The 13,620-nt window shown below is 60.7% G+C and overlaps 1 protein-coding gene across 1 annotated transcript in view; it reads left to right on the top strand.

Moving 5' to 3' along the window:
- The first annotated feature begins 460 nt into the window (after positions 1 to 460).
- LOC147086571 (phospholipid-transporting ATPase ID-like) overlaps positions 461 to 13,620 on the top strand; it is a 112,442-nt gene continuing 99,282 nt past the window's right edge. The window contains exons 1-2 of the mRNA XM_085978273.1: positions 461 to 916; positions 11,230 to 11,288. Of these exons, the coding sequence (XP_085834399.1) occupies positions 832 to 916; positions 11,230 to 11,288 (144 nt within the window). The 5' untranslated portion in view covers positions 461 to 831. The remainder of the gene's footprint in view (positions 917 to 11,229; positions 11,289 to 13,620) is intronic.

Here is a 13,620-nt window from a genome sequence, read left to right as displayed (position 1 = left end):
CATCACCCCCCACCCTCACCTCTCCATCACCCCCCACCCTCACCTCTCCATCACCCCCCACCCTCACCTCTCCATCACCCCCCACCCTCACCTCTCCATCACCCCCACCCTCACCTCTCCATCACCCCCCACCCTCACCTCTCCATCACCCCCCACCCTCACCTCTCCATCACCCCCACCCTCACCTCTCCATCACCCCCCACCCTCACCTCTCCATCACCCCCCACCCTCACCTCTCCATCACCCCCCACCCTCACCTCTCCATCACCCCCCACCCTCACCTCTCCATCACCCCCCACCCTCACCTCTCCATCACCCCCCACCCTCACCTCTCCATCACCCCCCACCCTCACCTCTCCATCACCCCCCACCCTCACCTCTCCATCACCCCCCACCCCCCCCCCTCTCACCCAAATGAGCCCATGTTGAAGAGCGCTGTTGAGTGGCGGCCTGAAGCGGTTGCCATGGTGACGGGCTAGGCCGGGCCGCTGCTGCTGGCTGAGCGGCGGGCTGGGCTGGTGCCGCTCCCGCTCCCGGGGATGTAGGAAGCTCGGGGGAGGTGGGGGAAATCAGCCTCTCTCCTCCGTCTCTGTCTGTCTCGCTGGTCGATTTATTTCCCCCCCTTTCCCTCTCCCGAGGGAGGCTGGACTAGGAGACCTTGGGAGGAGGGGGGATGAAGCTGAAGGTTACCGAGCGCTGGCTCTGGATTTGCGTGGCTGAGGTCAGGGAGTGAGGAGCGGGGACGGAGCCGGCCGGTTGTTCACACACCCCCTCCCTCCCTGGAGCAGGCCGAGGGATGCCCCGGACCGGGCGGCTGTGCCTGGGCTCGACATGACGATTCCCCGGGAGACGGCGGACAAGTGGTTCCGAGTGGCCGGCAAGCCCAGGGGGGCCGCGGGCTGCCCCCGGGGGACAGGTACTGGGGGTCGGGGGTGGGGGGACAGGTACTGGGCGTCGGGGGTGGGGGGACAGGTACTGGGGGGCCTGGGGGGGACAGGTGAGAGGGACAGGTACTGGGGGGCCGGGTGGGGGGGGGGGGGGACAGGTACTGGGGAGCCGGGGAGGGGACAGGTACTGGGGGGCCGGGGGGGGACAGGTACTGGGGGGCCGGGGGGGACAGGTACTGGGGGGCTGAGGGGGACAGGTACTAGGGGTCGGGGGTGGGGGGACAGGTACTGGGGGCCGGGGGGGACAGGTACTGGGGGCCGGGGGGGGGGGGACAGGTACTGGGGGGCCGGGGGGGGACAGGTACTGGGGGGCCGGGGGGGGACAGGTACTGGGGGCCGGGGGGGGGACAGGTACTGGGGGGCCTGGGGGGGACAGGTACGGGGGGTCGGGGGGGGGGAACAGGTACAGGGGGTCGGGGGGGGGACAGGTACTGGGGGGCCGGGAGGGGACAGGTACTGAGGGCCGGGGGGGTGGACAGGTACTGGGGGCCAGGGGCGGGGAACAGGTACTGAGGGGCTGGGGGGGGGGGGGGGACAGCTACTGAGGGGCCGCAGGGGGACAGGTACTGGGGGCCGTGAGGGGACAGGTACTGGGGGCCGGTGGGGGGGACAGGTACTGGGGGGCCGCGGGGGGACAGGTACTGGGGACCAGGGGGGGGACAGGTACTGGGGGCCGGGGGGGGGGACAGGTACTGAGGGGCCTGGGGGGGGGGGACAGGCAGCTCCACCCCCCCCCCCCCCCCGCACCATCCCATCCCACCGCTCTACCATCTCCAGACCCATCTCACAGCCGCTCACCTTTAAACCCCCCATGCCCACCTCATTGTAAGTGTCCCGTTCAAAACTACCATCCGTCATCACATTATAACCAGAAAACAATCTGTGGTACAGTGTGTGTGTGTTTATCTCCCTCTCACACTCCATCTGTCTTTCTTTCTCTCTCTGTCTCTCTCTCTCTCTTTCTGTCTCTCTTTCTGTCTCTCTGTCTCTCTCTCTTTCTGTCTCTCTCTCTTTCTGTCTCTCTCTCTTTCTGTCTCTCTTTCTGTCTCTCTCTCTTTCTGTCTCTCTCTCTTTCTGTCTCTCTCTTTCTGTCTCTCTCTCTTTCTGTCTCTCTTTCTGTCTCTCTCTCTTTCTGTCTCTCTCTTTCTGTCTCTCTCTTTCTGTCTGTCTCTCTTTCTGTCTCTCTTTCTGTCTCTCTTTCTGTCTCTCTTTCTGTCTCTCTTTCTGTCTCTCTTTCTGTCTCTCTTTCTGTCTCTCTCTTTCTGTCTCTCTCTGTCTGACTCTCTCTCTGACTCTCTTTCTGACTCTCTTTCTGTCTCTCTCTGTCTCTCTCTCTTTCTGTCTCTCTCTGTCTCTCTTTCTGTCTCTCTTTCTGTCTCTCTTTCTGTCTCTCTTTCTGTCTCTCTTTCTGTCTCTCTTTCTGTCTCTCTCTTTCTGTCTCTCTGTCTCTCTCTTTCTGTCTCTCTCTGTCTGACTCTCTGACTCTCTTTCTGACTCTTTCTGTCTCTCTCTTTCTGTCTCTCTCTTTCTGTCTCTCTCTCTCTCTCTGTCTCTCTCTCTGTCTCTCTCCTCTCCTCTCTCTCTCTCTCTCTCTTTCTGTCTCTCTTTCTGTCTGTCTCTCTCTCTTTCTGTCTGACTCTCTTTCTGTCTCTCTCTCTTTCTGTCTCTCTCTCTCTTTCTGTCTCTCTCTCTCTGTCTCTGTATCTTTGTCTCTTTCTGTCTCTATCTATCTTTGTCTCTCTCTTTCTGTATCTTTCTCTCTCTCCTCGCTCACATAAAGATGATGTCATTACTGCAGAGTTGCTGAATTGTCCTGCGCCTGTTTGCCTGCTCGCTACCCATCTGTCACTGTGTGCACCAGTCCCAGCCTCCTTGCTCTCCGTGACATTAACCCTCTCCGCAGCCGCCGCCTCCTGTCTGCTGCTGGAGTTTATCAGTGTGCAGTCATTGTAACCTTGGTGCTGGGACCCACAGCAGGTGGTCGGTGTGCGACAGGCGCCCAGGTACCAACCAGCTCCTGGGGCCAAAGGAACGTCCGCCCCAATCCGGGGACATCTAAATAGGACGGGACAGTCCTCGGGGAAAATCACCGAGCCCCGTCTCGGCGTGTGTCTCGCTCTGCGCCCCCACCCCCGCTTTGTTTCTCCATCCTAATTCTCCCTTTGCCCCCCGACACTCCCTGGGGTCCGTCTATGGTGTTCAAGGAATCTTACAGCACAGAAGGAGGCCATTCGGCCCATCGTGCCTGTGCCGGCTCTTTGAACGAGCTCTCCAATTAGTCCCACTCCGCCCTGCTCTTTCCCCACAGCCCTGTGAATTTTTCCCCTTCGAGTATTTAGCCAATATCCCTTTTGAAAGTCACTATTGAATCTGCTTCCACCGCCCTTTCAGGCAGCGCATTCCAGATCACAACAACTCGCTGCGTAAAAAATATTCTCCTCATCTCCCCCTCTGGTCCTTTTGTCGATTATCTTCAATCTGTGTCCTCTGGTTACCGACCCTCCTGCCACTGGAAACACTTTCTCCTTATTTACTCGATCAAAACCCCTCGTGATTTTGAACGCCTCGATTAAATCTCCCCTTAACCTTCTCTGCTCTAAGGAGAACAAGCCCAGCTTCTCCAGTCTCTCCACAATAACTGAAGTCCCTCATCCCCTGGGACCGTCCTGGTAAATCACCTCCGTGCTGTTGTTAATTTGCTTTTGACGTGCGGCTCCCCTTTTCCCCCTCTTACCCCACAGGTTAAAACCTTTCTCCTGAAATCTAAACCATAAAAGAGAACTCCAGGAGAGTTTCCAAAAATAAATTGTTCAATAAAGTCAGGATTTCAGCCGGAGCTGGAATCGACTAAGTGGGGGCGGTGGGGGGAGGAGGGGGGGAAATCAAAATGGAAGTTGGTGCCCAGCTCAAACCCGGACTTTATTTAATTGTTTTACCAAAAACCAAAGGACTCGCATTTCTCCAGCGCCTTTCACGACCTCAGGACGTCCCAAAGCGTTTTACAGCCAATGAAGTACTTTTTTGAAGTGTGGTCACTGTTGTAATGTAGGAAACGCGGCAGCCAATTTGCGCACAGCAAGCTCCCACAAACAGCAATGTGATAATGACCAGATCATCTGTTTTTCAGTGATGTTGGTTGAGGGATAAATATTGACCCAGGACACCGGGGAGAGCTCCCCCCTGCTCTTCTGCCAATAGTGGCTGTGGGATCTTTTACATCCACCTGAGAGGGCAGACGGGGCCTCGGTTTAACATCTCATCCGAACGACGGCACTTCTGACAGTGCGGCGCTCCCTCAGTACTGCCCCTCCGACAGTACGGCGCTCCCTCAGTACCGCCCCTCCGACAGTGCGGCGCTCCCTCAGTACTGCCTCTCCGACATGCAGTGCTCCCTCAGTACTGCCCCTCCGACAGTGCGGCGCTCCCTCAGTACTGCCCCTCCGACAGTGCGGCGCTCCCTTAGTACTGCCCCTCCGACAGTGCGGCGCTCCCTCAGTACCGCCCCTCCGACAGTGCAGCGCTCCCTCAGTACCACCCCTCCGACAGTGCGGCGCTCCCTCAGTACTGCCCCTCCGACAGTGCGGCACTCCCTCAGTACTGCCCCTCCGACAGTGCAGCGCTCCCTCAGTACCGCCCCTCCGACAGTGCGGCGCGCCCTCGGTACCGCCCCTCCGACAGTGCGGCGCTCCCTCAGTACCGCCCCTCCGACAGTGCGGCGCTCCCTCAGTACTGCCCCTCCGACAGTGCGGCGCTCCCTCAGTCCTGGCACTGGGCATGTTGCATGTCGGCCTGGATTATGGTGGTCAAGTCTGTGGAGTGGGGGCTCGAACCCATGACCTTCTGACACGGGAGGCGAGCGAGAGAGAGCGCTACCCACTGACCCGCGGCTGACCCGGTCGGATGAAGGTGGCCGGGCACGGTGGCCTGCTGACGGCCGTAGATCGAACGGGGCCTTCCTCGAGAGGTCGGCGAGTTCGTGAGAAACCCGAGAGAGGTCCTTGACACCCGAGCCCCAGAAGCCAGATCCATTTTCATTGTCATCCCGAACCTGTGTCGGCCGCGTGCTGCTTCACAACAGATGCAGCCTGGCCCTCCCCCTCCCCCAACCACCGACGGCGGGTACGGTTACCAGGGCGACCGCGTTCTTTGCGAGCGAGCCTCGGCAGTTGAGCGTCGGCGTGCTCTTTGACCTCGGTGAGCGTCCATTTTAGGACTGAGTGGTCTGTGGACAGCAAGTCATTGAACTGCGAGCGTGCGCGTGTGTTTTTTTTTACAGTTGGAAGTTAAGCAGCCTTCGGGCCTTACCTCGAATTTCGTCACTTCCTGCAGACTTGCTCTGTGGCCTTTACGTGCGGTCATGAGTGTGTGGGTCCAGTTACCGCAGGAGAGCTGCTGAGGCCTAGTCGGCCCTCTGACAGCCTGGGAAAAGTGAGGCGCCTAGCAACAGGGCAGCGGGGCCTTCCTCTTCCAAGCTCTTCCACTTCTGGTTGCCTGGAAATGTCCAAGATGTGAATTGGGACATGCAAACCATGATCACGTGGTCCGGATACTTTTGCTCATTGGGGTTTTCAGTTCATCTTTATAAGAAGTCAACAACCAGGCTCAAACCTTGATTTTTCTTTCCTGTGCCTTCTCCCTCTCTCTGTCTCTCTCTGTCTCTCTCTCTCTGTCTCTCTCTCTCTCTCTGTCTCTCTCTCTCTCTCTGTCTCTCTCTCTCTCGCTGTCTCTCTCTCTCTCGCTGTCTCTCTCCCTCTCGCTGTCTCCCTCTCGCTGTCTGTCTCCCCCTCTCTCTCTCTGCCCCCAGCACTGTCGCACCGCTCTGGATAATTACCATTCGCGTTTCATAACAAACTCTGCCCTCCAGCAATGGCCAATCCCATTCTTTTATTGCTCCAAACGTTTTAAATAAAAAAGGAATCCTTTTACCAGCTGCACGATGACACAATCCAGTTACTAGCACAAGTGAACTTGCACTGAAATAGTGCCTCATTGCCTCCTCATAATCTGCTGGGTTTCTTTCCTTTTGCAGTCACAGAGTCATAACGACACAGAAGGAGGCCATTCGGCCCATCGAGTCCGTGCCGGCTCTCTGTAGAGCAATCCAGTCAGTCCCATTCCCCCGCTCTATCCCCGTAGCCCTGTAAGTTTATTTCCCTCCAGTGCCTGTCCAGTCTCCCCTTGAAAACACTTGAGTGTCTTCTTAAACCGCTGCAGTCCGTGTGGTGAAGGTGCTCCCACAGTGCTGTTAGGGAGGGAGTTCCAGGATTTTGACCCAGCGATGATGAAGGAACGGCCGATATATTTCCAAGTCAGGATGGTGTGTGTGACTTGGAGGGGAACTTGGAGGTGGTGGTGTTCCCATGCGCCTGCTGCCCTTGTCCTTCTAGGTGGAAGAGGTCGCGGGTTTGGGAGGTGCTGCCGAAGAAGCCTTGGCGAGTTGCTGCAGTGCATCTTGTAGATGGTACACACTGCAGCCACGGTGCGCCGGTGGTGGAGGGAGCGAATGTTTAAGGTGGTGGATGGGGGGCCAATCAAGCGGGGCTGCTTTGTCCTGGATGGTGTCGAGTTTCTTGAGTGTTGTTGGAGCTGCACTCATCCAGGCAAGTGGAGAGTATTCCATCACACTCCTGACTTGTGCCTTGTAGATGGTAGAAAGGCTTTGGGGAGTCGGGAGGTGAGACACTCGCCACAGAATACCCAGCCTCTGACCTGCTCTTATAGTCACGGTATTCACGTGGCTGGTCCAGTTGAGTTTCTGGTCAGTGGCGGATGGTGAAGGCGAACTGCTTCTGTACGCAGGGGTGGGGGGGGTGGGGCAGTGGATTGGGGGGGGATCAGCAGTGGCATGTGGCCATTGTGTCTGAGGATTTCCCGTTCTCTGTCTGCTCACTGGGCGCTCGCTCTGTTTCATCATCTTGGATTGTCTATCAATCTTTAATGCGTGGTAAGAAGATTATTCATTACGAGGACCCATAGGATGTGATGATGGCTCACTCCCAGTCTACACCATAACTTATGGATGACCTCGGCGCACATGCTGCAAGTTGGTTTATTTCCCACTAAGTGTTTTCGGAATATCGATCGCCATTTCCCGGCATCGATTCTCCCTAAACCGCCTGTCCCCTACGGACTGGAGAAGCACTGTCGGAGGGGCAGTACTGAGGGAGCGCCGCACTGCCGGAGGGGCAGTACTGAGGGAGCACCGCACTGTCGGAGGGCCGGTACTGAGGGAGCACCGCACTGTCGGAGGGGCGGTACTGAGGGAGCGCCGCACTGTCGGAGGGGCGGTACTGAGGGAGTGTCGGAGGGGCGGTACTGAGGGAGCGCCACACTGTTGGAGGGGCAGTACTGAGGTAGCACCGCACTGTCGGAGGGGCAGTACTGAGGGAGCGCTGCACTGTCCAAGGGGCGGTACTGAGGGAGCGCCGCACTGTCGGAGGGACAGTACTGAGGGACCGCTGCACTGTCGGAGGGGCGGTACTCTGGGAGCACCGCACTGTCGGAGGGGCGGTACTAAGGGAGCACCGCACTGTCGGAGGGGCAGTACTGAGGGAACGCCGGAGGGGCAGTACTGAGGGAGCGCCGCACTGTCGGAGGGGCAGTACTGAGGGAGCGCCGCACTGTCGGAGGGGCAGTACTGAGGTAGCACCGCACTGTCGGAGGGGCAGTACTGAGGGAGCGCCGCACTGTCGGAGGGGCAGTACTGAGGGAGCGCTGCACTGTCCAAGGGGCGGTACTGAGGGAGCGCCGCACTGTCGGAGGGGCGGTACTCTGGGAGCACCGCACTGTCGGAGGGGCGGTACTAAGGGAGCACCGCACTGTCGGAGGGGCAGTACTGAGGGAACGCCGGAGGGGCAGTACTGAGGGAGCGCCGCACTGTCGGAGGGGCAGTACTGAGGGAGCGCCGCACTGTCGGAGGGGCAGTACTGAGGTAGCACCGCACTGTCGGAGGGGCAGTACTGAGGGAGCGCCGCACTGTCGGAGGGGCAGTACTGAGGGAGCGCTGCACTGTCCAAGGGGCGGTACTGAGGGAGCGCCGCACCGTCGGAGGGACAGTACTGAGGGAGCACCGCACTGTCGGAGGGGCGGTACTAAGGGAGCGCCGCACTGTCAGAGGGACAGTACTGAGGGAGCGCCCCACTGTCGGAGGGGCAGTACTGAGGGAGCGTCGCACTGTCGGAGGGGCAGTACTGAGGGAGTGCCGCACTGTCGGAGGGGCAGTACTGAGGGAGCGCTGCACTGTCAGAGGTGCCGTCTTTCGGATGAGACGTTAAACCGAGACCCCGTCTGCCCTCTCGTGTGGATGTAAAAGATCCCACGGCCACTATTAGAAGAAGAGCAGGGGGAGTTCTCCCTGGTGTCCTGGGGCCAATATTTATCCCTCTACCAACATCACTAAAACAGATGATCTGGTCATTATCACATTGCTGTTTGTGGGAGCTTGCTGTGCGCAAATTGAGCTGCCGCGTTTCCTACTTTACAACAGGGACCACACTTCAAAAAAAGTACTTCATTGGCTGTGAAGCGGCAGCCAGTTTGCACAAGTTTACATCGGCAGTTTTTGGATTCTAAATAAAGACATAGGAATCCATATCGGGGAAAGGTTGATGAGACATGCTTCCCGACATGTGATATTTAATTTATTAATAGATAGATCGATCGTTCGGTCACTGAAGTTGGCCTGTGTGTGTCCAGCATTCGTCCAGTCGCACAAAGCATTTGTTCAAAGGGCCCTGTTTTTAAAAAAAAATATATGTATTCTCCCTCGTCCCCGCTAAGTTCTCCCCTTCCGCCTCAGGGAAAATTATGCAGGCAGCTCGGGGGTCCTTCACTGGATGTTGGCGACCGAGATTGTGACCCCCCTCAGGCCTTTCTCTGCCCCCCCTCCTCCCTCGCACCATAGTCCCTGTCTCTGTAACCTCCTCCAGCCCCCACAACCCTCCGCGATCTCTGCGCTCCTCCAATTCCGCCCTCTCGAGCATCCCCCGATTTCCGTCGCTCCACCATTGGCGGCCGTGCCTTCAGCCGCCCGGGGCCCCCAAGCTCTGGAATTCCCTCCCTAAACCTATCCGCCTCTCTCTCCTTTTTAAGACGCTCCTTAAAACCGACCTCTTTGACCCCAAGCCCTGTCCTAATACAGGAAACTTTTTTTTACCCGGCACCAACGGGACCGGCGTGGTGCCGGTTTATCAAAAAGTCCGGATTACAGAGAGGTATGGTTAAAAGGTACGAGAGCTCCGTACACCGCAACAAATCCAGGCTTCCCTGTTGCTTAGCAACAGGTGCAGGAACTCCGGCCACAAGATCCAAGCGTCCCTGTTGCTTAGCAACAGGTGCAGGAACTCCGGCCACAAGAGCCAAGCGTCCCTGTTGCTTAGCAACAGGTGCAGGAACCCCGGCCACAGGTCCAGGAACGGCCACTAATATGAAGTAAAACTTACCTGAGCCTACTCCTGAATTTTGTCGGTTAACCGAGATTTCCGGTTATTTTAGGAACCGGTAAATCGAGAGTCTCCTGTATCCCCTTATGTGGCTCGGTGTCAAATTTTGTCTGATAATCGCTCCTGTGAAGCGCCTTGGGACGTTTTACTACGTTAAAGGCGCTAGATAAATGCAGGTTGTTGCTGTACGTTGAGTGACGCACTAAGAACGTGGGAAGAATGGTCGAAGGAGCTGAGCTCACGCTCTCGAGTCAGGCTTATTTGTGCGCGTAGGCCCGACAAGCCACTTCTATGGACCCCCTCCCCCTACTGAGTTCTCTCTTCACATTGATGTTTTTGTTATTCATTCTCGTGATGTGGGCGTCGCTGGCAAGGCTGGCATTTATTGCCCATCCCTAATCGCCCTTGAGAAGGTGGTGGTGAGCCGCCGCCTTGAACCGCTGCAGTCCCGTGTGGTGAAGGCACTCCCACAGTGCTGTTAGGGAGGGAGTTCCAGGATTTTGACCCAGCGACGATGAAGGAACGGCACCGATATATTTCCAAGTCGGGATGGGGTGTGTGACTCGGAGGGGAACTTGGAGGTGGTGGTGTTCCCATGTACCTGCTGCCCTTGTCCTTCTAGGTGGAAGAGGGCGCGGGCCTGGGAGGTGCTGCCGAAGAAGCCTTGGCGAGTTGCTGCAGTGCATCTTGTAGATGGTCCACACTGCAGCCACGGTGCGCCGGTGGTGGAGGGAGTGAATGTTTAAGGTGGTGGATGGGGTGCCGATCAAGCGGGTTGCTTTGTCCTGGATGGTGTTACATAGTATTCACAGCACAGAAACAGAGAATTCGGCCCAACTGCTCCGTGCCGGTGTTTCTGCTCCACACCAGCCTCCTCCCACCCCCTCTTCATCTCACCCCATCAGCATAACCTTCTATTCTTTTCTCCCCCATGTGTTTATCCAGCTTCCTCTTAAATGTATCTACGCTCTTCGCCTCAACCACTCCCTGTGGTAGCGAGTTCCACATTCTCACCACTCTCTGGGTAAAGAAGGTTCTCCTGAATCCCCGATCGGATTTATTGCTGACTCTCTTATCTTGACGGCCCCTAGTTCTGGTCCCCCTCCACAAGTGGAAATATCTTTTCTACGTCTACTCTATCGAAACCCCATCATAATCTTAAAGGCCTCGATCAGGTCACCCCTCGGCCTTCTCTTTTCTAGAGAAAAGAGCCCCCGCCTGTTCAGTCTTTCCTGGTGGGTATAAGCTCTCGGTGTTGAGATCCTGAGAGGTTCTCCCGCTCTGGGAAGGCAGCTTACGAGGATGATACCAGAAATGCGAGGGTATACATATGAGCAAAGGATGAACAGGCTGGGTCTCTTTTCTCTTGAACAAAAGGCTGAGGGGTGACCTAATAGAGGTCTTTAAAATGATGAAAGGTTTTGATAGAGTGGACACAGAGAGAATGTTTCCTCTTGTGGGGAAGAGCAAAACTAGAGGCCGTCAATATAAGATAGTCACCAAGAAATCCAATGGGGAATTCAGGAGAAACTTCTTTACCCAGAGAGTGGTGAGAATGTGGAACTCGCTACCACAGGGAGTGGTTGAGGCGAATAGTATCGATGCATTGAAGGGGAGGCTGGATAAACATATGAGGGAGGAGGGAATAGAGGGTGACGCTGATAGATTTAGATGAGGAAAGACGGGAGGAGGCTCGAGTGGAGCATAAACACCGGCATGGACTGGTTGGGCCGAATGGCCTGTTTCTGTGCTGTATATTCTAGGGAGGGTGGTGTCTCGCTTTGGGATGTTCTCTCTCTCTCGCCCAGACTCAGTCTCTCTCTCTGTCCCTTTCCTTTCAGAGGAAGAGCGCCGGGTGAGAGCGAACGACCGTGAATACAATGAGAAGTTCCAGTACGCGGTAAGATTTCCCCTCTGGGACCGGGAGCGCCGAGGGGCGGGGTGGAGGTGGTGTGTGGGGAGCGGGGTGGCGTCTTCCTGCGGTGGGTTATTTTCTGATCCGGACGTCGTGCTTCTTTGGATCGCAGGGATCGGGGGTGGGAGGGTTCCAGAATGTTCCATCGCACTGCGTTGACCCTTTGAGTAACCTGGGGAAATATTGGGCTCCTTCGCCGAGGAGTGGGGTCAGAGTGGGTCGAGGCTGAACCTGGAGTCAGGGGCCAGAGGCTGGGGGGATAGGTCAACACTGAGCCTGGGGTCATGGGTCAGAGGCTGGGGGATAGGTCAACACTGAGCCTGGGGTCATGGGTCAGAGGCTGGGGGGATAGGTCAACACTGAGCCTGGGGTCAGGAGTCAGAGGCTGCGGGATAGGTCAACACAGCCTGGGGTCAGGGGTCAGAGGCTGGGGGATAGGTCAACACAGCCTGGGGTCAGGAGTCAGAGGCTGGGGGATAGGTCAACACTGAGCCTGAGGTCATGGGTCAGGGGCTGGGCATGTCAATGCTGAGTTGTCGGGGAGGGGCGGAGAAGGAGTTCGCCAGTCAGCGTAACTCAGTAGGAGCGGAGAGTGCGGCAGCTGTTTGCCATTTATTATTCATTGTGTGTGTGTTTGTGTGTTTGAGCGATTTGAACCCAGCCAGTGACTCCTGCGCCCAGCGCTCTGCAGCCTCTCCGCCCAATCCCGAAAGCCTTGGCTGTCCCGTACGGTTGGTTCTCCATCGCCCCCCCTCCCCACACCTCAACCCCCCCACCCAACTTGGCCAACTACGTTCTGTGAAGGGTAGAGTGTTCGGTTGATAGCGCTGTTTCTCTCTCCCCCCCCCCCCCCGCGCGCGCCCTCTCCCCCCCGCGCGCGCCCTCTCCCCCCCGCGCGCGCCCTCTCCCCCCCGCGCGCGCCCTCTCCCCCCCGCGCGCGCCCTCTCCCCCCCGCGCGCGCCCTCTCCACCCCGCGCGCGCCCTCTCCCCCCCCCCCGGGTGCGCCCTCTCCCCCCCCCCCCCCCCCCGGGCGCGCCCTCTTCCCCCCCCGGGCGCGCCCTCCCCCCCCCCCCCCCCCCCCCGGGCGCGCCCTCTTCCCCCCCCCCCCCCCGGGCGCGCCCTCTTCCCCCCCCCCCGGGCGCGCCCTCTTCCCCCCCCCCCCCCGGGCGCGCCCTCTCTCCCCCCCCCCCCCCCCCGGGCGCGCCCTCTCCCCCCCCCCCCCCCGGGCGCGCCCTCTCTCCCCCCCCCCCCCCCGGGCGCGCCCTCTTCCCCCCGCCGGGCGCGCCCTCTCCCCCCCCCCCCCCCCCCCCCCCGGGCGCGCCCTCTCCCCCCCCCCCCCGGGCGCGCCCTCTCCCCCCCCCCCCCCCCCCCCCCCCCCGGGCGCGCCCTCTCCCCCCCCCCCCCCCCCCCGGGCGCGCCCTCTCCCCCCCCCCCCCCCCCCCCCGGGCGCGCCCTCTCCCCCCCCCCCCCCCCCCGCGCGCGCCCTCTTCCCCCCCCCCCCGCGCGCGCCCTCTTCCCCCCCCCCCCCGCGCGCGCCCTCTTCCCCCCCCCCCCCGCGCGCGCCCTCTCCCCCCCCCCGCGCGCGCCCTCTCCCCCCCCCCCGCGCGCGCCCTCTCCCCCCCCCCGCGCGCGCCCTCTCCCCCCCCCGCGCGCGCCCTCTCCCCCCCCCCCCCCCCCCCCCGCGCGCGCCTCTCCCCCCCCCGCGCGCGCCCTCTCCCCCCCCCCCCCCCCCCCCGCGCGCGCCCTCTCCCCCCCCCCCCGCGCGCGCCCTCTCCCCCCCCCCCGCGCGCGCCCTCTCCCCCCCCCGCGCGCGCCCTCTCCCCCCCCCCGCGCGCGCCCTCTCCCCCCCCCGCGCGCGCCCTCTCCCCCCCCGTGCGCGCCCTCTCCCCCCCCCCGCGAGCGCCCTCTCCCCCCCCCCCGCGCGCGCCCTCTCCCTCCCCCCCCCCCCCCCCCCGCGCGCAGCCCTCTCCCTCCCCCCCCCGCGCGCGCCCTCTCCCTCCCCCCCCCCGCGCGCGCCCTCTCCCTCCCCCCCCCCCGCGCGCGCCCTCTCCCCCCCCCCCCCGCGCTCGCCCTCTCCCCCCCCGCGCGCGCCCTCTCCCCCCCCCCCCCCGCGCGCGCCCTCTCCCCCCCCCCCGCGCGCTCTCTCTCTCTTCCCCCCCCTCCCCGCGCGCGCGCTCTTCCCCCCCCCCGCGCGCGCGCTCTCCCCCTCTCCCCCCCCCCCCCCCCCCGCGCGCGCTCTCCCCTCCCCCCCCCCACCCGCACGCGTGCGCTCTCCCCCCCCCCCCCCCCCCACTCACGTGAACCTAGACTGTGAGTG

The sequence above is a fragment of the Somniosus microcephalus genome, unplaced genomic scaffold, assembly GCF_052327205.1.
Source record: "Somniosus microcephalus isolate GS21.2 unplaced genomic scaffold, FLI_Smic_1.0 unresolved_chr7, whole genome shotgun sequence".
Classification (NCBI taxonomy): Eukaryota; Metazoa; Chordata; class Chondrichthyes; order Squaliformes; family Somniosidae; genus Somniosus; species Somniosus microcephalus.
The sequence above is the reverse complement of the archived record's forward strand: the minus strand, read 5'-3'. Positions and strand labels throughout refer to the sequence as shown.